The 25125-nt window shown below is 47.2% G+C and overlaps 1 protein-coding gene and 1 long non-coding RNA gene across 14 annotated transcripts; one reads left to right on the top strand and one right to left on the bottom strand.

Moving 5' to 3' along the window:
- The first annotated feature begins 21 nt into the window (after positions 1–21).
- Positions 22–25050, top strand: cabin1 (calcineurin binding protein 1). 13 transcript variants are annotated; one of them, XM_057034318.1, is made up of 39 exons: positions 680–1208; positions 1295–1350; positions 1428–1520; positions 1608–1721; positions 1872–2006; positions 2214–2394; positions 2470–2599; positions 2720–2869; positions 2942–3203; positions 3264–3351; positions 3431–3608; positions 3705–3838; positions 3915–4132; positions 4389–4461; positions 4560–4747; positions 4826–4963; positions 5567–5755; positions 5836–6078; positions 6149–6302; positions 6373–6488; positions 6723–6884; positions 7274–7480; positions 7630–7775; positions 7900–8401; positions 8909–8998; positions 9150–9310; positions 9392–9603; positions 11645–11710; positions 12243–12422; positions 12499–12914; positions 13991–14104; positions 19657–19820; positions 19955–20051; positions 20121–20780; positions 21606–21680; positions 22883–23138; positions 23709–23873; positions 23952–24154; positions 24389–25050. In XM_057034318.1, the coding sequence occupies exons 2-39, from the start codon at positions 1348–1350 to the stop codon at positions 24539–24541; spliced, it is 6816 nt and encodes a 2271-aa protein (XP_056890298.1). In that variant the 5' UTR covers positions 680–1208; positions 1295–1347; the 3' UTR covers positions 24542–25050. The 13 variants fall into 13 exon arrangements, with proteins under 13 accessions (XP_056890292.1, XP_056890290.1, XP_056890302.1 ...); XM_057034316.1 differs by having other exon boundaries at positions 3240–3351; XM_057034315.1 differs by having other exon boundaries at positions 3234–3351.
- Positions 11313–14015, bottom strand: LOC130526555 (uncharacterized). Its single transcript, XR_008950789.1, has 2 exons — positions 13186–14015; positions 11313–13029 (listed from the first exon to the last, which is right to left on the bottom strand). It is a non-coding gene; the product is annotated as an uncharacterized LOC130526555 (long non-coding RNA).
- Positions 25051–25125: the final 75 nt, after the last annotated feature.

Raw genomic sequence — 25125 nt, 5'->3', positions numbered from 1 at the left:
CGTCTGTGACAACGATGACATCAGCAAATTTCAGCAGCATCAAGACTGAAGAAATTGATCACAGCGCCAGCCAGTCAGCTTGAGCCAAAGCGGAGATGGAACAGTGGGGTGAGGAAGGACATTGGGAGGGGCTGCATCAGACAGGGTCAACAAGGACAAGAGCGTTGCTACACCCAGAAAACTGCAGTATATGATCAAGCAGGTTTCAAATTATAAATGTTGACTTATATGCATAATGTATGCATTTAAAAATCTGATTTAATAAACTAAATTTCTTTAGATTTTCTTAGATTTAAGGAGAAAAACATGTTGTACTTTATCATTGGGTATTACTGTTGTTAGTACCATACTTGACAATTAAAATATTGTGATGTGATGGACACCCACTTTACATATTTATGTCCGTAGTGATTATGATATGCTTTTAATTCTACTTTTTATATATTTGTATTGCTTCATATATAAAATTAAATGTTTTTAATTGCATACGTGTATATGTAAAGTGTATAGATTGTATGAGGATTTTAAATATGTTTTTATGTAGATTTCATTATAATAATTGACAATTTAATCGCAACTGGATTTTAAAAGCATTGTGTCGGGGTGATGACGTCACCACAAACATCACAACATATGATTGGTCAAATGAAAACACCCACCACATATTGACCAATGACAGACGAGTTTACTCAATGGCGGGCTGCAAACTATTCGTCTAGCTTCGTGTCTTCGTGCTAACAATAACAAAGTACTAAATGAACTTTAAAACTTGCTTCATGATGGATTTGACACGTCTTTTCTGGTCTTGGCTGTCCTTTGTAGGAACAGCAGCGGCAAACATGCAGCGATAAGCGGAGTCTTCGGTTTTTCAATAGTATATAACACCCGGTGAAATGCTAGCTAGCCTCAATTTATCTGATAATATTTGCAGCTACGACCTCGATGAGATTGAAAAAGTATTGAGTGTTATTAATTATCTAGCCAAAATCTCTGGGATCGTCGATTAATAAATGTCTATTTGAATTTTAATGTTGAAAGCCAAAACTTCCAAAACGGTCCAGAATCACTGCACCAATATAGCCGCTAAGCTAAGCTAACGAGACTACATTATTGACAATGTGCTGCGGTGAGGTCGTCGGTCTTATTATTTTGGATGCGTTTTCCATACAAAAGCAGCCGAATTCTTGTTAGAACACCCGATGATCGTTGTAAGACCTAAATCTGTCTTTTTTGTTCATCATTTCGTTACAATTGCCTGGTTTGTAAATTAAAGTATCTTCATTATTTTCTATAGAGCCTTAACAGCTGTGAACAGTGAAGGGTGGAGGTTTGTTTCCACAGGTGAAAATGGTAAGGTGTGAAGCCATTGGACCCATTCTCAGCTTACAATTTGTTTTTGATTCATCTAAATTTCTTCTACTTTGCAGATTCGCATTGCAGCACTAAACGCTGCTTCAACAGCTGCAGATGAGTCCCAAGACCCGCTGAAAACCCACAAGAGCCAGACTAAAGAGGCTCAGGTACGGACCCATCAGATATCAGCTGTCTGCTAATGCAGACATTTTACCCTCCAGAGCAGGAGTGCCTAAATTTCTATCCATCTACAGGAAGCTGAGGCGTTTGCTTTATATCATAAAGCATTAGATCTCCAAAAACATGACAAGTTTGAAGAGTCTTCCAAGGCTTACCATGAGCTCCTCAAAAAGCCGCTGCTCAAAGAGGTAATTTTGTTGCTTTAGTCAGCGAAATACATCCAAGATTCACAAATTAGGTCTTTTTAATTGGCCTTTTGGAAATGTGTAGCTTTAAAAAAAAAAAAAACCACAAGGGAAAGGTGTATTCAGCATAGTTAATGCATCCTTATCTTTCAGGCGATGCCTTCAGACGACCACCGAGTGGGTGTCAAGCATCCTGGACTGATTTTGAAATACTCTACATTTAAAAATTTGGCCACCATGGCAGCAACACAGGATGACCTAGAGACTGCTATGGAGTTTTATTTAGAGGTAAAAACATTTATAATTTCAATAGAAAAGCCCTCTTTCTCAGTATTTCTTGAATGTTTTTGATAAACCATTACACTGACTGAGACCTTCTGCCTCCTGTCATGATAGAACTCTCAGACTGTATTTTACAGACAGTGGTGCAGTATTTGAATATTGCTTGTTTGTGTGGTTAAATGAGTCCTGTTGTGTTCCATGGTTTTGTTCCAGGCTGTAATTTTGGACTCCACTGATGTCAACATGTGGTACAAAATCGGGCAGGTGGCTCTGCGACTTGTGCGCATTCCTTTGGCTCGGCATGCCTTTGAGGAGGGATTACATTGTAACCCAGACCACTGGCCCTGCATGGACAACCTCATCACTGTTCTGTACACCCTCAGCGACTACACATGTGTGTCATCCATCATCATCATCATTGCTGGAGCTGCAGCTCAGGCAACATAGTAACTGTTGTCATGTTTTCCAGGCTGTTTGTACTTCATCGCTAAAGCTCTGGAGCGAGATCACTGTTACACTAAAGGTCTAGTGCTGAAGGAGAGGATCTTTGAGGAGCAGCCCTGCCTGAAGCAAGACACTATGCAGATGTTCACGAAATGGTGACATGTGCCCCCCGCACACGCACACACACACACACACACACACACACACCTGTTGCTCTCTTAAGAAAGTGTTCAGCATCACAGCTAACTGACTAATGAAGCCATTTTCTTTTGCAGCCACGTATCGATTCACTATGTGGAAGTGGAGAAAGAGGAGCAGGACTCCATCTTGGAAGAGGCGAGGGAGCTGAGGAGGCGCAGACAAATGCTGTCTCGCTGTGAACCACAACCCGACCTGGTCCTGATCCAGCCAGTCCACTGCCTCACGTGAGTGCTCTTGATCTTTTGTTGCTGTTTTGAGATTTCTCCTTTTAAAACTAAAGATTGATTTTGTATCAGATGGAAGAATCTTGGTGAAAGCCTGTTGGCCATGTACAAGCACCAGACCACATGCGAGCCCCCACGCCCGAGCCTCGGCCGCAGGATTGATTTGTCAGAGTATTGTAACCAAATCCTCCTCCAGAACTTTCCTCAGCCCACCAGTCCCATCTGTTTGGGCCCTTCCACCATTTTAAGCAGCAGTCCGAGTTCCTCCCTCCCGCCAGTGGCCCTGGCCGAGCCTGCAGCCCTGCCTCAGGCTCAGGCCCTGCCTCAGCCTCAGGTCCTGCCTCCGCCTCCGCCTCAGCCTCAGCCTCAGGCCCTGCCTCCGCCTCAGCCTCAGCCTCAGGCCCTGCCTCCGCCTCAGCCTCAGCCTCAGCCAAGCCTCACCCAGAACACCGTGGAGATCAACACCACCATTCTGCCCATCGGTTTGTTCCTTCTGCTCATTGAAGATAATAAGCATCTTTTTAAACTTGGCTAACAGCTCATCCTGCTGCACGTTCACAGCTACAGCCATGGACGTGTCGCTCACTGATAAAGTTAAGAAAGCACCAAAAAGGAAACGAGTGGTGGAAGATATCGGGGAAACAGCCAAGCGACGCTCGGCTCGTGTTCGGAACACAAAATGCAAGAAGGAGGAGAAGATTGATTTTCAGGAACTGCTTTATAAATACCTCCCATCGAGGTAAGGATGACCAGCGCTGCAGATAAACTGCAGTGTGCATAAATGATACAGCTGTTGATTTGTGTGACTCTTTTTGTGCTGATTTCTTTTTTTCAGGCTGAAGAAGTTTGATCCTGATAACGATGATGAAAGTCTGAGTAACCTGGAGACGCAGTGTGATGACAAAGATGATCTGCAGCTCCTCCATGGCAGCTCTCTGCCTACTGGCTCTGTTGATTACATGGAATCTGGTATGAACTCTTGTGAAGTTCCACAAAACGCTGCTCTTTTGATTGCTGTTGGATAAACTGTCTCTGCTGTCTGCAGAACAACAGGATGTGCACAACTTCCTCCTCAATAACATCAGTAATGGCGGCATCCTGGACTTGAAGATGCGCTATTTGAAAGCAGTGGGTCAGAAGTTCCTGAAGGAGTGGCCTCGAGGTTTGGCCGCGGTGGTGCTGGAGGTCTATCAGACATGGCGGAAGCACAGCAGCGGACTTCCCAACCCTCTGCTGCGAGACTGCAGCAACCAGCATATCCGGGTAAATGACTGTAGAACTCTTTCAATGATTTGATGCTCATTGCATTGACATAAAGAATAAAAATTACTAGAGAAAATTGGGAAGAAAATTGAAGGTTTTTCCTGTCATTTTTAAAATTGTTGATTGAAATAGACATAAATATGATCATTTAGGTAACAACTTGGATATTGGCTTGTGTAAATAACTTATGACCAGTGTTATTGAATATCCTATTGGCAGAAGGTACATTTCTAATCCTTTTGTATTTTTTACTCAGGAAATGTTGACGATGAGTTTGGCCTGTATGGAGTTGCAGTTAGAACAATGGTCACACACCAAAGGAAAGAACAGTGAGTGCCCATTAACTTTTCCTGTTTTCATCAGTTATTACGCATCAAATCACGATGTGAAGGCTGTATATTAGACAGTTTGTTTTTGTTGTTTATAGCATCTCCAAGAAGCAGCAGCATCAGTCCTGGTGATGACGAGTGTCACTCTGAATTCCCTGGGAAACATTTCCAGGGTGATCTTTTGCTGCTGGCCTTGGGTTCATGCCAGAAGGACCTGTTTGAGAACGACTGGCTGGATGTCATGGTGCGTGTGTACTGGCTGAAGGCACGGTTTCTGGCCCTGCAGGTAAACGTTTACCTCAAGTTTACTTCTGACTAAATGAAGAATTTCTTTTTTTTAAAAGCCTGTTTACTGGTTCCTCAGGGAGACATGGATTTAGCTCTGGAGAGCTACGATGTGTGCACAGGCCTGTTGCAGAGCAAACCAAAGAACCATGAAGGGAAACATTACACCATCAGCCTGCCTAACCTGCGTGTGGATGCTGCCATCTCTGTAGAGGAGGTGCTACTTCACTTTATTTCTGTTTAAAGTTATAGACTATTGAAATGTTTCTCGTCGGTACAACAAAAACAACAACCTTTTGAGCTTCTCCAGGAGCGGCAGGCCTTTGTAGAAATTGTAATAACTACTTCCTTGAGGCTAAGAAATGTATTTCATTGTCCATTATAGAATGTGATGGAAGCAAAGTTCTCTGTTGCCAGGGTTACCACTCTCTTTTTCTCTATTGACACTCTGTTTTCATGGTTGCCTCTCTGTTGCCATGGTGCCGAATGAATTGCTGATTTGAAATTGGATTGATTTCCCGTTGTTATGTAAATTCTCAGATGTGTTTGGTGTTGTGACGAGCCAGGTCTGGCACGTGGCTTCGCCTGTGACATGTGCAGCATATTGTTTAACTGAAGTCAGAAAGTGAATATACCAGCATTAATGCTGTCAGATGATGCAGTGCTTATCTATGCCACCATAAGGATGTCGGAGCGGTTCGTCTTACACTGTAGACATACTTATGATCATCTATAAATCAAATGTTCACTTTAGATATGGATTGGGAATGATCCAGCTCCCATCTGATGAGGTTGTTGGACTCTCTTTTGCTATTAACAGATTGAAAAGCGGCTGAAGTCTCTGGAGCGTTGTCAGTCTCTGGAGGAGATCCAGCGTCTCTTTGAGTCTGCGGAATTTGACTCTGTGGTGCGCCTGCTGCAGCCGACTCTGAGCTATGTCAGCCGCGGTAAAACACTGGAGTTTGTGAGCTCCACACCAGAGCGGCCCGCTCAGCTGATTCTCCTGCAGGTTAGAGATGCACAGAAAAGCTCACGCTGATAATTATTAAGTGTCTTTTATCCTAGTTAATGTGTTTTTGTGCATTGCAGAACTCACTGCTGAAGCTGGAGGACTTCCAGCAGTGTTTGGAGTGCAGCGAACAGGCCCTGAATGAAGCTCTACAGCAGCTCACCTCTGCTCCTCATGGCACACCTCCCACTAAGGAGGAGTGGGTATGCACCATTAGAAAGCTGCTGGATGGTATCGAGGTTTGCTTCACCAAGGACTCGCAGCTTCTGAGTCATTTCCCCCACTTCTCCAGTTTGTCTCGACTAGCAAACAACCTAATTCAGGTGAGAGCGGCTTTAGATAGTTACACTTCTGCTGGAGAAAAGGTTCAAATGCAATGTGTGTTTCTTTCAGCTGATTAATCTGAGCATGAGCACTTCTGACGACCCCAAGGAGCCTTATTTCTTCTCAGTTCTGCCCTGGATTGTTCTGTATCGCATTATCAAACACGAGGAGGCTGCTTTCGACTGTGTGCTTCAACAGCATATGTCAGTCGGAGATGATGAAGGTTTGTTTCATGTGCTCATTTTATTCCTTTATTCCAGTCTGAAGGTTGTAACGTCCAGTCTCGCTTTCAGATGAGTCAGACGCTCCCATCCTTCCCTCCTCGCTAGCACTTTTGAACACAGCTCATGAGTATCTCGGTCGACGTTCATTGTGCTGCAGCTCGGATGGCACACTCCTCAAGTTCTACGTATGTTATTAACAAATGCATCTCATTTCTTTTCCTGTAATTAAAAAAAACCCAACTATTTTCAATATGTCATTAATTTTTGAAGTGTTGTATCATATCTGTGTTTAATATTTAAGCTACCGTTTGAATGATGGTGCCTGATTTTGCAAAATGGACAGTTCAGTTTAATAGATAATCTGTTCTTCATAATCACAATGTGCTCAATTCAAAAGTTTCTCTGTGTTTTTGATGCAGGTTCGAGTTTTGGAGAAAGAGCTGGCCATCAGTTCTAAAACCGACTCTCATCCCTACAAAGAGGAGCTGGAGATGGCGCTGGAACAGTGTTTTTTCTGCCTCTATGCTTATCCCAGCAAGAAGAGCAAGGCCCGATATCTGGACGATCACTCCTCTCCACAGGTTCTTGTGCTTTTCATAACAACAGTAACACACTAAAACACACAAGTTTCATTTGTTGCTCTGTGAATGTCTGAACAACCATGGTGCAGTACTGAAACTGTGTAGCGGTTCTTTTAATATCTGACCTTTATTGATAATTTACTGAGAGCTTACACTGACAGTATTTATAACCTAAAGCCTAATTCATGCTGATAAGGGCTCTTGGATCAATTGCCACTAAAAGAAGTGTCCCTCTGGTCATGTCATCAAGAGAGTAATTGCGTTAATAGACTTGAGTGAGAAGCACAAACTCGGTCACAAAGTCTCGGGCGCATCTTGTCTCTACTTCTGGTTCGCAGCCCTGTATCAGTCTGCCACTCTCATATCCAGAATTGGTCCGTGTTTTGCAGGTGGAGCTCCACTGGAACAATGCACTCTTCATGTTCCAGTACTTTAAGCCCAAGTCGCTGCCTGAGTTCGACAGCTATAAGACGAGCACCGTGTCGGCCGAACTGGCCAATCTGTTGAGGAGGTTTGCCAGCATCGCACCACCAAGTGACACCCCCAAGCTGACTATGGAGGAAGTATCTGCTTATATTGAAGGCATGACAGAAAAGGTTAGAAAGTGCTGTCCTCATCTGTGAACATTTGAGTAACAATTTGATTTTTTTTTTTTACAATTCTTTTATTTGAGTGTTTTTATACGGGATGAGCAGCATTGTTTTGTTTTTGTTTTTTTCCCTAAATGTACGCCGCCCCTTTTCAGGCGCCGTGCCTCCCTGAAGGAAGTGCTCCTCCTCCTCCAATCACTGACGAGATCCACTACCTGCTGGCTGATTACCATTTCAAAAACAAGGAGCAGTCCAAGGCCATTAAGTTTTATGTTAACGACATCTGCGTGTGTCCTACAAGGTTGCTAACTTCTCAACAGTGTCAATGCATCAGACAGTTCCTGGACTTGTGTTGATTTATTAACATTCAGGAAAAACTTGATAATTTAGTGTGACGTCAGCAAAGATGTGACATGTGTCCTCAGGTTCGACTCCTGGGCCGGGATGGCGTTAGCACGAGCTAGCCGCATTCAAGAGAAGCTCAACTCCAACGAGCTGAAAAGTGACATTCCCATATGGAAGCACTCGCAGGCAGTGCTGAACTGTTTCAAGAGGGCGCTGGAGATCGACAGCTCCAACCTTTCGCTCTGGATCGAGTACGGCACCATGTCCTACGCGCTGCACTCGTTTGCATCACGCCAACTTAAACAGTGGCGTAATGAGCCAGAGGTGCTGAAACAGATGAGTGGTTGCAATTGTTCAGGTCAACTTCCTGTCAAACAGGAGTCACGTCTCTGTCCCTCTGTATCGGCTCAGATGGTGGAAAGGCGAGACGCCATGTTGGAGACGGCCTTGCAGTGTTTCCAGGGTGCATCCCGTTGTGAGTGTGACAGCGATGAAGAGGAGTGGCTCATCCATTACATGCTGGGAAAGATCGCGGAGAAGCGGAAAGAGCCACCTGTGGAATATCTGCAGCTTTACAAGAAGGTAATACTCTCATTTTAATCAGACTTTTGGAGTTGTAGTGGGAACAAAAAAACTTTTATTTTCATTATCTTCTCATTTTCTACTTTAGAAGATCATTTTTACATGGAATCATGTTAAATTGATTGAGACTGACCTCGACGTGATCAAATATCACCCCAGTTTTATAAATTTTATAAATCCCCTTGTCTCCACTTTTTAATATCTGCTCATATTAATTATCTGACTAAAGATCTAGCGCTCGTTAAAATAATTCAAATATAATTTCACTGCTCTTCCTGCTATTGTTTGATAATCTCCCTCAAACAAAGATGGGCACCCTTCCACTCTCACAAGACATTTCCTTCACATTAATTGGCATTAGTCACAGCTCCGTTCTAATTGGATCACTGGGCACAGATGAACTGTTTAGAGACCTCATGTCACTGAGGGCAGCGTGCTTGTCGGAGAGTCTGCTGTCAGCCTGCTCAGGTGCGTCACTGCTCGGTCACAGGCAGTTTGTATTTTCAGGCAGCTCACTATCTGCATGAAGAAGCTGCCAGGTACCCCCGCAAGATCCACTACCACAACCCACCGGACCTCGCCATGGAGGCCTTGGAGGTACACTCCCTCTGCCTGTGTCTCCTGTCTTGCTTTAATTCCCTGTTTTTTTTCCCCCCCCGAGTTTCAGTTTTCCCGTCTCAGATGCAGATGATATAAAAGTCGTTTGATCGTTATCACTTAACAGTTTGAGCCGCGTTTCTGTGTTTAGCTGCATTTCCGTCTCGGTGCCACCATTCTGAAGCTCCTGGAGGCCAACGAGTCTGATCTGGACCACGAGCTTTTGTTTAACTTGCTAGTCGAAGCTGCTACTGGGCCTTTCGCTCGAGGGGAGGAGAAGAGTATGCCGAGCATGCCCAGATCTCTCGAAAAGTAACCTGCACTTCCTCGTATTAGTTTAAGAAACATTTATATTACTACGAATTATGAAGGCCTGATTCTCTGGTGTTGCAGGGAGAAACCCCCATCTATGATGGACTTCAACTGCCCATCTGTGTGCGTCAACAACACCCTGATCACCTCCCGGCCGTCGGCCGCCACTCCAGGTCTCACATCACCTCTTTACGTGGCCGCGCCGTTTGACCACGATTACGCCAAACGCAAAACGCTCCGGCGGCAGCAGTGGCAGCAGCAGCAGCAGCGGCAGGAGGAGCGGCAGGCTGATGGTACAGTCCCAGTGTGAGGCACAGTCTCTGGGGTTGGGCTCTTCGCCCTTTCTGCTCAGTGACACGGAGGAACCCCGGGGGTGGGCGCTCTGATTGCTAATCACCATGCTTAATGGCTGTGGTTTCAGTTACAATGACCCCCGCACATGGGTGATTGGGATGGGGTGACACAGACAATGTGGCTGCTGATTATTTGACTAAAATTGCCATGGCTGACAAAGGTGTGTGTGTGTGTGTGTGTGTGTGTGTGAATGTGTGTTTCCCAGTTGTAGCTGCTGCTTTGTTGCTGGACTGATTATTGTGCATCTTGCCGGGGTTTACGGCTGCTGCTCTACTGAAATGCTAACACCCGTTTTCTGCTCTGTCTGTTGTGGTTTTATGTCTGTTAGGTCTGTTTAATGTCTGTTAGGTCTGTGTTCCACACGTTGTTAGGGTTTGCTTTGGCTCTACCCAGAAGTAGAATAAAAAAACATGGACAGTGTGAAAGTCTCTTGAACGCCATCTGGAAGTTGTTTCTATTACGCTGATGTTTAAAACATCTTTTTTGCAGTAGAACAGGCGGCCTGATAAACGCAGAACTCGACAACTTCCTGGTCACATCAGGTTTAAATTCTGCTACATGATGGATGTGAGGCTGCATCCTCCATCTTGTTTAGAGTCAGTTCAGCCGCAGAACATCTGTGTTCTTCAGAACTGTTTGTGAGAGAGGATAAAAAACAATAATGGCTTAAATGGCTCAAAATTAACCAGCGTTTGTTGATGTGTTTGTAATATGTGTTTTTCCCCTGAAGCTGAAAATATGATTCAATATCCAGGAAATGTTTCCAGCACAAATGAGCTCTCTAATTTACTCGCAGCGACCATCATTTATGTAACAGCCTGTTGCTGTCGTGCTGCAGCCTGTGATGAAGCCAACAGGTCTGCTGCTCTTTTTTATAAATGAAGCTGGTGCCGAGATCCAGATGGGCCATTTTCCCGAGTTCTGACTGCAGATGTGAACCGTCGAGATTCTCTCTTCTGTGTGACAGAATCGGTCTGGCCGTCCTCTCTGTTTCTATGTTGGCGTGAGTGTTCAAATAATGCAGCCATATTGCCCGTGTTGCCAGTTTTTGTCGCCCTTTTTCCAGAATCCTTCCTACCTACCTGCCTGCTACCTCTTTGCCTGCTTGCTTATTTACCACCTGCTTTGCCATTTTGATCTGCATGTAGTTCTATGGGGAAGTGGGGGGGGGCTGCGGATGTCTTCACGGGTGGATTGACACGACTTCCTCAACCACTTATTATTTCAGATTGGTCTGGACTTAAATTCCCTGGAAAAAATTTTAAGCACAAACGGCGCACTTGATGTTTTTTTCACTAATTGGACATAATTTCCTGTTATGAACAATTAGTGAAAATGCCACAACTGGTCCAACACAGCTGGTGTTTTATGGGCAAACCTCACCTGAGAGGGAATTCAGAAGGTTTGAGTCCTCATTAAAGCACATCAGGGTGACATGACTGCAGAACCTGATTTTGACCTTATAATGCTGATTTTAAGGTTTTTAATTTTTTTTACATCATTATCCAGAGGCAGAAAGAGCTCAGTGCACTACAGGAAAGACACAAAACAGAAGCTATTAAAAGTATCTTCACTAAGGAACCAAAGTCTTAGATTTTGTGAAACAGTTTCTGTCAACTTGCAGCCAACAAGGGGAGAGATACAAGTAGACATTTTATTTACTTTATTACAAACCACAGTACATAGAGGAATCATCACAGTTCCTGACTTTGGCCATCGGAGGGCAGCTGCTCTGGTTTCGAGGCTCTGCAAGTCTTCATCACGTTTAGCCTGCTGGAGTGTGTTGAGCTTTTTCAGCCACCATAATATCACACAGAAAGTCAAGCGTTTGATTTCTCCTGTCCGAATCAGGTTCTCATCAGTGGATTGTGGGAACTGGAGTAATCTATCCAACTATGTCTGAGGACAGTTGTATTGAATATACATTTGGAGTCCTCCTCCTGATGATGTTTTAAAACAGGCTCCCCGTATCTCCAACAGCCTCACCAGAGTTTGACCATGATTACTGCCTGCCCAGGTCTCCATTGTGGCTGGCTTCTCTGAATGGTACTGCTCTCTAAACCCACCAGACTCTCTGAGGAATTGTCTTTTTTTGGCTGCATTCTTGTAGGAAGCCCAAATCTCCCAGTGCCTTATTAACTCTGCTGCTTAGCCTCATCCCCAAAAGTCCCTCGTTGTTAACTGAAGTAGCTGAAGCTCGTTGCCCCTTTGACTCTGTTTGTTCCAATTCTCTGCCAACTTTTTTTTTGTGTTTATGCTGAGGCTGGACACTGTGGTAATTAAAAGGAGTGCTGGCATTCTGGTTTTGGATCATTTTCAGAAACAAAGAATCTGCTTTTTACCAGTGTGTCATTAGGGAAGCACTAATGAGTCTTTGTTTCTCGTGTCCTAGTTTAATTTTGCCTACATGCTGTTACGACAGGGAAGGTTTGACAGTTGAAATTGTCCTCTAGGCGTTTACTTCTTTCAAGATGCAGCAAAAACTCTACATTTTGGACAAAGCAAAAAAACTCTTAATATCCCCGAACACCGGCGTGTGTGTGGCTGACGTGACCCGCAGTGTTCTTGTTTCTGACAGAGCGCAGCCAAGACAGTGAGGTGGTGATGCTCTCGGACTCCAACTCCACCCAGGATCCCTTCACTGACCCCACCAGCTCACAGGACAGCAGCCACAAAACCGTCTTCGGGAAAGCCAGCTCGTCGTCCTCCGAAAGCACCACCCCTGTGAAGGATGGGCACTCCACATCCGAAGACACGCGTATGTGTCCGTCGGGGCACGTCTGTCCACTGAATCAGAATTGAATTGGTCAGAAATATCAACTCTGTTCTGACAGATTTGGTCTTTAATTCTTCTGTAGCATCACAGGGAGAGAATTTTGGGATCTTGACTGAAGAAAAAGTCATCCAGGAAGTTGTAGAATGCGTGGTGGTGACACTCCCAGAGACCCAAAAGGTCCCAGTGGAACCTTGTCCCCAGCCAGTTCCCGTCCCCGCCACACCTCCAAAACTTCCAGGTCCATCTCTGCAAGCGGCACCTCAAACCCCCGCCAGCGAGGGCAAGAAGAAGCCGGAGCCCCCTGCTGAGGTGATTGAGGTGCCTAAATCACTGCCTGCAGACCGCGTTGAGCAGAGACGCACACTGGTAGAAATGTGTGTCCGCATCCTCTTCCTGTGCCTCAGCCGCTTCCCTCAGCACTACAAGAGCCTCTACCGTCTGGCCTTCTTCTACACCAACAGCAAGACCCATCAGGTCAGTCCGCCATGTGGCCGTGGCTTCATTCTGGCAGTGACCCGTGTTTGTGCCGTTGTGGAGGGCTGATCGTGGCGTCAGTGAGGTCGGTTATTCTGGCAGAAAGTTGGACCTGCTGGAAGGTTGACGCTTAAGCAAAGACTGAATTACCGGCGTGGGTCTGTTCTTTTCCAGTTATGATATTACAGTGATGCCTGACAGTAACAGTTTGTATTGTGTACATTCTTTTAAGACCACAGTTAATTAAAAACGTTTATTCGCCAACGTTTACCTGCTCAGCAGTGACGGTCCAGAATGTGAGGCAGGAGGAAGAGCCGAGTGTGGCCGATCCCTGCATGTTCCACGAGTCAATGTGATTAAAGCCTCATTAAGACCTTATTAGGAGGAAAACAATCAGCCAGCAATGTCAACAGGACGCTGTCTTACTCCGCTGTGAGTAAATTCTGGTAAAGATTCGTGCCATTTTCTTTCGACTTTGGTGCACGTCTCTGAGATCAGCTGTGAGCCGAGTGGCTTGAAGCAGCCTGCGTTGCTGTAATGTGGGCAGGGGTTTGCGTGGGTGATGGCGTGCTGCTCTCTCAGCCAGTTTGGCACTGGGAGTTTGCTGTAGTGGGAGCCTTATGTCAGCTTTCCTGGATCTTTATGAAAACCACTGATCTGCGCATTTGATCTCAGCCTTTCCTTCGGCTTCCACCTCCAAAGGTGCTATCACAGCCAGCTTTAAAGTGTCTCCAGCCTGTCAGTTGACAAAGGTTACTCAGCTCACAGTCTCGGCTCACTGGGTGTTAAAAAGCCTCTTTGTTCTCTGAAAACCTGTCCAGTTTATCCTGGAAGCAGAGAGTGATTTCATGGTGGAGGTGCTGGGTTTGTAGCGGTGTTGGCAGATTTGTGAGTCATCCGACTGTGAATAGAGCCGTGTTTTATCCCGATTAGCCTTCTTTCTTGTAAAATAAAAACATCAGTTCAACACAGCTGTCGGCCTCTTGAAGATTTTCCTCGTTATGGCATCCGCGTGTGCTTAAAGTCTATATGTATGTGGCTTTTTCATGTATTAATTTATTTAATTCTCACCACAGAACCTACAGTGGGCCCGAGATGTGTTGCTAGGAAGCGGTGTCCCGTGGCAACAGCTGAAGCACATGCCAGCACAAGGACTTTTCTGTGAGAGAAACAAAACCAACCTGTTCAACGTAAGTCTCAGTTTGCTCCTCCATCTCTCTGCCATCCCGTGTTCTTCATGACACTTTTTCCAGCAGTGGTTGATGTTTTATTACTCCCAAAAGTCATTTACCGGTAGTTGTTGGATGTGGAGATTGTTGTTGCCCTTTCACTGTAAACGTCTGTATTAATAGAAGAGGATGTTTGTTTTTACTAGAAAACTATCATTTTCAAATACTTTGCTGGCAATGTGACGCTGGACACAGGTTTTGCTGCACGTTTTCCAGCTACATTTTGAACAGAATGGTGAATCTGCCAAGAAAGCATAGTTGTCCAATAAATGTAGCATCTTAAATGTATCTTTAAATCATTTTTTTAAGTTAAAGATGAGTTTACAGTCCACATAAGTTGAAACGCTGGGACGATGTCCTTTATGAGAAGCTGTCAGCACCAACACCAGCACAGTTCAATCTACAGTAAATTTAAAATTGAAGGCATTTTTTAGAGAAAAGGGTGACGCTGATGATGTAGAAGTAGAAGTAAAGCAGGAACATTAACACCTGCATCTGTGTGAAAAACCGGCTAAAAATGACTGAAACAACCTGTTGGACAAATTATTCTTTACTACCGGTATATGAGAGCATTCAGATGTGTTTAAAGCAGCAGCTCGTTCATACCTGAACCTCTGACATCATGTCGATGTCTAAGTGCCTGCTGCTGCCCCCCGTGCTCACATTTTCCCTTTTTATGTTATTTACTAAAGTCTGACTGGCTGCACATAAACAGCCCGAAATAGGGCTGATTAGATCGTTAAAGCGGTTTCATGCAGCAGGAGATGGTTGAATTATCTTCCTAATGTTCCATTCCTCAAATAAAGCAAATCAGTCTAAATTGAGACACACCGCATTTTCCAAATCGAATAAAATTTGCACAGTTGTTTAAACTACACCTGTGCATTCAGTGACACCTCATAAACTCGGGATTATTTAGGGAGTTTCCTTTAGAACAAGTTTCACATCCGCTTCTTGTTTGACATTTGTACCCATTACAATTAAAAAATAATAAATAAAAATAAATCCCATTTTGTTGGTCGTGTGCACAGAATAATTATGGCAGAGTAAAGGTGCATTTTCAAGGCCAAATCTGGGTGATTTTCCACGCAGTAGCAGATGACGCTGGCCTCTTTAAAGGGAAACACTGGCTGGAGAGTCAAACATGGACTCCAGAAACCTTCTGCTAATAGGCTGTAGCGGCAATGTGGGCCAGCTCTGATCGGGAGGAGCCCACTGTGATGCTCCGACTCCCACTGGGCTCGCGCCGAGTCCCGTCTGTAGGCAAAGCTGCCGCTCTGTCACGCCAACTGCCGGAGCTTTACTGTTCCCTTCAAACAAGCCCCACACCGCCACAAACCACCCGGTATTATAAACACGCTGGTTTCATGGAGTCTCAGGGTTCTGCAGAGTTGAGCGATTCATATGTTTCTGGAGCACTTTTCACGTGTTTATGTAGGTTATCAGCTCCCCCATGACCTCTGGGGTTTTACTGGTGACCTACATGATGAAAGTGTCCCATCATTTTACTTTAATATATAGTTTTTAAATAGTTGCAGGTGTGCAATAGAGTAATCAAACCGGATCTGAAAGATGTGGCTTTTAGTCACGTGGTGTTTTTATCATGATTAGCTTGTTTTAAATGTCATATTGTGCTCCCTTCCCATCTGATGATATCAGTGGTTTCATCAAATAGAAGCCTAATCATAAGGAGCAACTCTCCAAGTTCTTTAACGGCAGAAACTCCAGCAGTGGACCGAGGTTGTAACGGGCCGTGATGAATTTGCGAGGACTTCCCCCTGAGAACCCCCTCCCTCCTCACACCCCTTCCCCCCCCAACATGACACGCACGCGTGTGCTCTTGCTTACATATTCTTCCTCCCACACACACGTTCACACTGCACGAAGCTCCACAGAAAATGGTTGTCCCTGTTCAGAGCCTCTAACTTCCTCCAAAGCATGTTTCAATGTTTGGATTTCCACTGGAACTTTGCTGGCAGGTAAGACTGCGCACGTGAGAGTGTGTGTTTGTACGTCAGAGTGTGTGTTGTGTTCTCTTTGCGTGGTTTTCATGTGCGACTGGAGCATTTGTGTGTTCAGCTGTGCAGCTTGCTGGAGGCGGAGCTCCGCTCAGGAGCAGAGCCTTGCTTTGTTTTTCCCTCTGCGAGGAGGCTCAGCCCTCAGAAATGTGTCTGGAGGGGTTTCTGGTGTGTGTGTGTGTGTGTGTGTGTGTGTGTGTGTGTGTGTGTGTGTGTGTGTGTGTGGGTGTGGGTGTGTGTGTGTGGATGTCAGACTTGAATCCATTAGGATGTTTGAGGTATGGTGACGAGTGCGAAGGGAGGAGAGGGAAAAGCGAGAGCCGTTTACATCTTTAAATTCTCCCCTGTTGGTTTTTGCGCTCTCCCTGTGGTTGTAAATTTTTCAGCCAGTTTGTGCTGTCATGTTCTTTTTCCTGTTGATCACACTCTGCTCCTCCCCCCCCCCCCAACTCTACTCACCTCCGTTTCCTCATTACTCTCACACACACTCCTCTGTTTGTGTGGGTTTGCACCGATGGGCGGGAGCTCCCGCAGAGGCCGCCTGATTGGCTGGCTGCAGAAGGCCTGTGAGGATTGGAGGACGCGGAATGAGGGGGAGGGACGGGAGCGAGCTGGGGGTCAGGCCAGAGTGGAGATGGAGTGCGTGGGTGTTTTTGTTTTGAGATGTCAGGGTTAGAATTCAGGAAGGGAGCGCAGTGCTGCGTTCCCTCCAGGGCAGCGGTAGAACTCTACATGTGAAGTGGCGCTCACCCCCCCCCCCACCGTCTGCCGGAGAATCTGAAGCCCTCCCTCCGGTCTGAGATCGTGAGCGCCTGTTTCAGGGTAGAAGTGCAGCCAGAGCGTTTGACGGCAGCAGGAATCCGTCCAGAAGAGCAGTAACGCAGGCAGGGCGTCGCTGTCGTTGGGGATGGTGAGTGTTTCTGCGCGTCTAAATCGAGCCGTCGGTCGTTGGGGCGGCGTTCGGAAATAAAAAGGAGATTCCTAACGTAGAGAATAATGTAGCTGAGGCTGCCTGGAGGAGCTGCCCGAACCCTCTGTCTTCTGTTTAAAGATAACCTGAGCTAAACCTTCTCACCATGTCGCAGCCCTCCACCTCCGAGTTTAAACTAACAATTCTAAAATCCCAACAACGTTTCAAAAGTTTGATCCTCACAGATCTGCCGAAGGCTCTTCGGATCCTCCTTGTTTTTGAGTTTCCCGTTGTAACTGAAGCGATGCTGGGATTGGAGTTGAGAGCAACTGTCTCACTTTTCTAAGTACTTTTTAATGAGGCTATCTGCTGGAAACGCTGCTCCCCTGCAGACTCTGGCTGTTCACAGTGACCGCCTGGGTCGTTGAAACCGTTTGGTCAGTGGGTGAAAATGGAGTGAATCGTAATGAGTTGATCTCTGCTCGTGACTGGACCGGGGGTGTGTGGGTGGGGACCCGATTACCTCAGCGTCAGTTCCTCACCGCTTCCTCACTGTAAATAATGTCGGCAGAGAAGACGACATCGTCGGTGTCACCGCCACAAACGGAGGGAGAACAACAACCCGACGTGGTTTCACATTTAATAAATGACAGTAGCAAGTTGAAGGGTAAAAATGCTGCAGGCATTACTGGGTTTGGGGGGATTTGGTGGTCATTTTGAATATCTGAAAGTGTTTTCCTGGACCAGTAATAAAGAGGAATAGTGGAGGAGTCTTTTCTGATGCTCCCTCAGAAGTCAAATGGTCGCTCTAATCTTCTGAGTTGATGTTGCTGTAGATGTTCGGAGTTCAGTCTCCTCTGCTGTGGCTCTGGACGTCGCGTTTCCTCAAAAAAACTCAGAAAAAAAGGAATCAGTTTGGTGAAAGGCTGATAAATTTGCTTTAGCTGTCCGTCATAATCTGCCTAGAGCGGAGCTTTAGTAAACAGATGTTGCTGTGGTTGGACGCTGCTCTGAGGAACCGTCCATTAGATGTGGTGGGGCTCACCCCCTCATCACACTCATCCCGTTCCTGTTGGAGCCTTCTGATAATCTCAGTTGAAAGGTTCAAAGCTACGTGTGATTACGTAATCCTAAGAAAAAGAATCCGGATCATTTTGCCAGTTTGAATCTAAAACAGAGATGATTGAAAACATTTGTCAGATGGAGCCGCTGTTGTTTCCGCAGTATTTTTACTCTCCCCGAGGGGTTTCACACGCGTGCTGACGTCTCACCCTAAAGATCGGGTGTGTCGATGGGACGTTCACAGAAACGCTGAGGATATCCAGAAAAGTGTGTTTCACCCTCAGGAAAGCTCACCTTTTCAGAGTTGAGTGAAAGTTTCTGCTGTCAGGTTCAAAGGTTAACTTAAACGAGGCATTTCTGACACTGTTGGAGACCTCTAATTACGTAACCCGCCTCTCTGACAACAACCCGTGCCACCCTGATTTGGCCTGCGGTGGCGGTGACGACAGCACGCGAGTCTCTTCTCGTGTTTTAGTAAAGAAAAAACTACCGACGTTTTCAGCGTTCAGCCAATAAACGCCGTTGAACCTGTGATGGCGTCACGTCGGATCCTGTTGGCGCCTGGTTGGGAAGTTTTGACCCGCTCAGATCTTTACTTTTGTCCTCCAGCAGCTTTGACACCCGTCTGTTCTGCGAGCTAATCGCATCTCATCTGTCGTACATCTCCCTTAACATTGTCTCGTGCACGTTTTCCTACACAGTGTCCTTTAGAAGGCGCCGAGGCCGCCATCTGTATGGCGATGCTAGCTTCAGTCCGCAGCGCTGGCTCTCGCGTCACCCGCTGAGAGGACATGTGCTCTCTGAGAGGTGGAGCGGCCATTAAAAACAGTCCTCCTGGTTTCAGCAGAGCACGGCTGTTTGTTTGAAGCGTCTCCAGCGTTGTGTTGTGACGTTGCACCGGGGCGAGCGCTAATGAGGCCTCCTATTATATATGTAGCCCTCACCCCTCCCCTCTCCGCCTCCTACGTAGCCTCCACGTCTCCAAGATCTCTCCCACGGCTTTTCCATTTCCTCATTAGGGTTTTCTCTTTCAACTTTACTCCCATTTTCCTCGTCTCGCAGTGAATCTCATCGGTTTGCTCTCAAACGCCAACTTTCATGATTTGCACGCGTCTTTCCTTCTGTTCAATTCATGACGGAAGGTCGTACAGTTGAGAAGAAGACGCAACATGTTCTGTTTTTTATTGATGGTTTCCATCATCATATAGCAGAAGAGAGTTTGTAGCACATGGATTAATTTCAGTTAATTATGCAAATTACTGTATGCTAATGTGCATTTTAGCATTTTCACCTGCAGCTAAAACCAAACTGAGCCGAAACCGAAGGAGGCAGGTGAAGTTTGACAAGTTACTGCACAATATTAGACATAATAATCGTCCAGGTATTTCATTGGACAGGCCCCTTCACACCTACAGCATCCATTTGTTCTCAGACCATCCCAAGTATCTGTATCTTAGTCGAACTATCATCATCATCATCATCATCATCATCATCATCATCATTTCTCTGCCTCTTGTGTTCAGGGCATCTGGCGTATTCCAGTAGATGAGATTGATCGCCCGGGAAGTTTTGCATCTCATATGAACCGATCCATCGTCCTCTTACTGGAGGTCCTGTATCAGCTAAAAGATCACGACACTTTGCTGAAAGTCTCCTTTATGCTGCAAAGAACCCCTGACCAGGGAAAGTAAGTATACTAAGGAGGTACCTGTACAGGGAGCTGCTCTGGTTCCTGCCGTTAGTTACAGGAACTGCGTAGAAGAAACTGCTACCCTTCATGTAACAAACCACATATTTGTTTTATCATTTTTCTCCACCCAGGAAGTATCTACGTGATGGTGATCGCCAGGTTTTGGCCAAGAGAGCGTTCTTCCTAACGGTCAAAGTCCTGGAGGACAATCTGAACACTCTGACTGGGGTAAGAAAGCACCAGCCTCCACTGCCTTTGGTATATTTGAAGGTTATAACAAGTTCTGGTCTTTTCCAGGTGTCTGAACAGCCTCACAAAGTGCCAGGGACCCCCTCCGTGGGGGAGATGACCACCACGGATGTGTCCAACAAGCCCAGTTCAGAGGACAACAGGACCGCTCTGCCTAAGAAGCCCAGACTTGCTGACGGAGTCGCTTATACGGTATCCAGAGATGCTTCCCAAGCACCGCTCGCCCCACCAGTGCTGCAATCCACAGATAAGAGCAAAGAGAGTCTCCCCGAGAAGGTGGACACTTCTGGGACTGATGGGCACAAAGCCGGGTCAGAAGAACCCATGGACCTGGGAACTGGGATCTGGAGAAGACCCGCGGGCCCGACAGAACAGCAGACAGAGGCGGGCACCTCTGCGGAGCCCCTGCAGAAGGTGGAGGTTGGTCGGACATCTGAGCTGTCTCTGGAGGACCTGAGCATCAGCTCCAGGCAGCAGCAGCAACTCCAGGCCTCAGCAACCACCAAGGTCACGTTGCCAACCAGCGGGACGGATCAGGGGACACCGCGCAGGCCCAGCAGGAAACGGAAGCTCTTGGAGGATGTGGAATCGGGAAAAACGTTACTGTTGGATGCCTACAGGGTGTGGCAGCACGGCCAGAAGGTCATGACCTACGACCTGGGGCGAGTGGAGAAGATCATGTCAGAGACCTACATGCTGATCAAACAGGTAAAACATTTCCAGAGTTCACCCGGGTTTGGGTTTTCTTCTCACGGCTGTCACGGAACCTCACAACAGTAGTTTTTTAAGCCTGAATCACAGAGGAAAACCTGCGTCCAGTCACAGCATGTTTAATTAAAAGGCTGCTCTTAAGCTGCAGCAGCAGCTCCCGCTCCACCAGCAGATGAACCAGTCCGGGCAGATTCTGTTGCTCAGAGAAGCTTTTCTCTCACACACCCGTGAGAGGTGTCGGCAGCAGCCAGCAGGAACATAACATCATCTGCTGCTCCTTCAGCCAGAACAGGTTACAGTTGTGACATCTGCTGGTGCGTTCACCCTCCTGCCTTCCTTTATTAGCACCAGTTCTGCCATCACAAGTGCGGAGATTCCATATTAGACACGTTTATCTTCTTTAAAAAATAGATTTGAAGCTTCTCCCGGTTCAACAAAGCCCCTCTCTTCATTACGGTGATAATAACAGATTGATTTTTGCTATCAAGAACATAAAGACTGATGAGAACTCCCAACTCTGCTAAGGCTGTGGTGTTTATGAGCCCGGGCGGCTGTGAGACACGTCTCCGTCTCTGGGGTTTATGAAGCCAGCAGCTGTGTGATGAAGATGTTCACTCCCACACACGCTGCGACGGGCCGTGAAGTCAGCTGATCCTCCGTTAGCTGCTCTGACAGCTGTAACATGTGCAGTAATAGATTCATCAGCCTCTTCACAGCTGTGGGGAACAGCTGGATGACAGATGTTTGACATGCTTTAGTGCTGCAGGACGGTTGCTACTTCCTCGCTCCTCATCACTCTTCTGCTTCTGTCTCCCCTCTCAGGTGGACGAGGACGTGGCTCTGGACCAGGCCGTCAAGTTCTGTCAGATTCAGTTGGCCACTTCAGCACAAAGACAGGTAGATGTTTACCTCCGAGCTCCGTCCTGCTCCGATTTATCCGCCCTCGGTCATCTTTGAACCGTGGAGTCGTCAAATTCAGCTGCAGATGAGAAGGTTCGCAGCCCAGAGCTCCGTGGGCTCTTGCCGTGCCGCGCCGTGTTGCGCCGAGTTGCGTCGTGCCGAGTCGTGCTGAGCCGTGCTGAGCCGTGCTGAGCCATGCTGAGCCGTGCTGTGTCGTGCTGAGTCGTGCTGAGTCGTGCTGTGTTGTGCTGCGCCGTGCTGCGTCGTGCTGAGTCGTGCTGCGTTGTGCTGAGTCGTGCTGCGCCGTGCTGCGTTGTGCTGCGCCGTGCCGAGTCGTGCTGAGTCGTGCTGAGCCGTGCTGCGTCGTGCTGAGTCGTGCTGCGCCGTGCTGAGTCGTGCTCTGCGGTCGCCTCTCACCTGCAGCTTCTTTTATCCAGGCCACATGAGAGAAGCACGCGTCATTTCTTCACGCTGCGAGTGCTTCCGTCATTTTCTGGGTTTAATGTAGCTTCGTTTGTAGAGATGATGAACACATTTCCTGTGTGTGTCTCTGTCTCACACACACACACACACACTTACTGCTATCCAAATGAAGCCTAATAGACATGATCGTTCCTCAGCCCCCTCCCTAACCATCTGATGCTGTGCTGGTGAAATGCGTATAATTAATCGTTACTCTTCTACATTTTGATGAAATCATTGAGCAACAGGCGAACAACGCTCCGATGTTTGTGTGTATTTACCCACAATTCACTTCTTCCAACAACACGAGCAAGGGAAATGTCATTAGCACAGAGCAACAGGAATTACACTTTGACCACCGTAATAGCTGTATTGTCCTGAAGATGAGTCATCACACTGGGTCTATTCCAGATTAAAATGATTGTAGTGTTGTAAAAATACCCAAAGGCCGGTAAAGATGATTGATTGTGTCACGCGGCTTCTAGGATCTCGGCGTCACCGTCCTCTGCGCTTTTCTTCCTGATCTGTATGATGGTAGTTGATGCACTCACTTCCTGTCGCTGTCTTCTGCGGTGTTGCCATGACAGCAGCTGCCGCAGGTTGTTTGTGCAGCTTCTGTGTTGAGGAGTGGTCGTTGATGGGACGCGTTACGCCTCGCCAGGACACGAGGGAAGCCTGGCGGGGCGTCGCTCTGTGTGTTTGACTGATCACATGACCCGCTCTTCTGTCTCCCTCAGACATCGGTCGACGCCCCAACAACGCCAAAATACTCTAAGGAGCACAGAGAGTACTTCTTCCCTGCCTCGCTGCCGACACCTGTCCTGCTCAGCCAGGTCGCCTGCCACCCGCCCTCCAGCCAGGACGCCCACGCCAAAGTGGCCTACGAACCCCTGAACAAGCTGTCCAGACCCCCCGCTCCGGCTTTCTACGACCAGTCCCCAGCGCCACAGCAGCGAAGGGGGGCTGCAGCCACGGCCCTAACGCCACACACAGGTACGGCCACACGGGGGGAGTCTATCAGATCAGGATGTGAACAGCAGGGGGCACCCGTGGGCTTCCAGGGCCGCGTCCACATTGGGGAGGGTCACGCCTCAGATCAGGAAAAAGACTAAAATATTGAACAGTCGTTTAATGTGGGGGAGTGACCGTTAGGGGGCAGCAAAGAGCAGGTTTAAGGTCACCTCAGTGAGTCCAGTCCCCCCCTACAAACACACACAGACACCACTGCAGCTCTGGGTATTATGTAATAGTTTCCTTGGCAACACGAGTAAGGAGGCTGGGAAATCAAATCGTTTTCAGCGTTCGAGCTGCTGATAATTTCACGGTGTCGTATAACAATAAATGCAAAATTGTAAAAACTGAGAGCAATTGTCTTTTGTTTGCTGCATTTTCTGCGTTTGCCTGCTGATTTTGGAATTAAGAATAAACTCGGCATCACACCTCATCTGTGGAGTGCAGGTCTTATTTTCACAGCTGCAGATATCCGTGACAGTAAATCCTGTTAGTTTCATCCCGAAGACAAGATGGTAGAGGATGGTTTTCAAGGTGTAAACGTGTGTCCAGGGGAGCAGGAGGAGCCCTTGGAGGGAGTCTCGTACCGACAGCAGGAGTCGCACCTCTGTCAGCAGATGAAACTGGCCTCTGTGTCTCAGGGGGGGCAGGAGTCCGCAGCAGCCGGCTGGTTCCAGGAAGAACCAGCCTCGTGTAGCACCGCTCAGCCGGGCCCAGGTCAGAACCTCTGAGTCAGCCGCCTCTCTGGACAGAACCTCTGACATCACGCTAACATCTCCATCTGTTTCTCCTCAGACCAGCAGCAGCAATTCACCAGCAACGAACACTCGAAGCTTCCAGACCCCAACAGGATCCGTTCCCGGATCCCCCCCAACATGCCAAAGCTCTTCATCCCGTCCACCGTCAAGTTCCCCCCAGAGATCACAGTCACGCCTCCAACGCCCACGCTCCTCTCACCGAAGGGCAGCATTTCTGAGGAAACCAAACAGAAGCTTAAGGTACGGCTCCTGTTCACGTCTGCCAGGTAACACCTCCAGCTAACATCTGGCTCGTGTCTCTCAGCACCTGCTACATCTGGCTGACACGGCTAGCTAGCGGCTAGCCTGGGGCCTTATCTCGCTCTTGTCTAAACCACAAGCTAATGGCGTGGTGGCATGCTAACATAAGCTAACGCCCCGGGTAACTTTCGTTGAGTACCTCAACGGCGCCCTCCTCTGTCTCACCCTATGTAGAACGTCATCCTGTCTTCTCAGTCTGCAGCCACGGTGAAGAAGGACACGCTGAGCCAGCCGGCGCTGGAGGTTCAGGAGACGTCCAGTCAGGAGTCGTCCCTGGAGAGCGAGTCGGAGGAAGAGGAGGAGGAAGAAGAATACATGGACACCTGACCAAAACCAGGAAGTTCTCCCCGTGTTGTTGTTGGCTGAGGCGCCGTTTTGTGGTTTTTAAACAGACGATGGTGGACCCGGTCCCACGGCATGTTTGTAGTGTGTTTGCAAATATCTGCTTCTGGATCTCACAGCACTCTGGATCCCAGCGCTCCCGCCTGTATGCATTTTTTCCATGTTTTGCACTCGCCGTACCTCCACGCTGCAGCTAAGAGAGCTTGATCCTTTACGCCAGCATGCAGATTTTCCCGCCGCAGCAGAGACAGTTGAACAGGACGCTGAACACGAGGACGATCGACTGCGTTTGAGGCTCGCCGCCTCACAACCTGTAGCAGAAAGGAAATGTTTACATCCAAGCTCCAGGACGTTTTTCTGTCAGAACGTTGTGCTATTTTTGTACACTGTAATATTTTTGTGCGATATATATTTTCATTTCTTCGCTGTTAACCCGATTCTTTGAAAGACGCTAAAAACTGAAATAAAATGTTTTTGACAAACACTAATGAAAATGGCCCAAAGGAGAAAAAAAATCAAGTAATTTTGCCAATTTCATATTGATGGTGACAAGAATGCCGACACAGGCT

This window comes from Takifugu flavidus, chromosome 5 (genome assembly GCF_003711565.1).
Source record: "Takifugu flavidus isolate HTHZ2018 chromosome 5, ASM371156v2, whole genome shotgun sequence".
NCBI classification, from domain to species: domain Eukaryota; kingdom Metazoa; phylum Chordata; class Actinopteri; order Tetraodontiformes; family Tetraodontidae; genus Takifugu; species Takifugu flavidus.
The sequence above is the reverse complement of the archived record's forward strand: the minus strand, read 5'-3'. Positions and strand labels throughout refer to the sequence as shown.

What these genes read in the sequence shown, in the direction of transcription:
- cabin1 (XM_057034312.1), top strand. An exon ending in TGTTGATTACATGGAATCTG is followed by an intron (nt 3,839 to 3,914) that starts GTATGAACTCTT and finishes TGCTGTCTGCAG; the next exon opens with AACAACAGGATGTGCACAAC. An exon ending in CACGGTTTCTGGCCCTGCAG is followed by an intron (nt 4,748 to 4,825) that starts GTAAACGTTTAC and finishes CTGGTTCCTCAG; the next exon opens with GGAGACATGGATTTAGCTCT.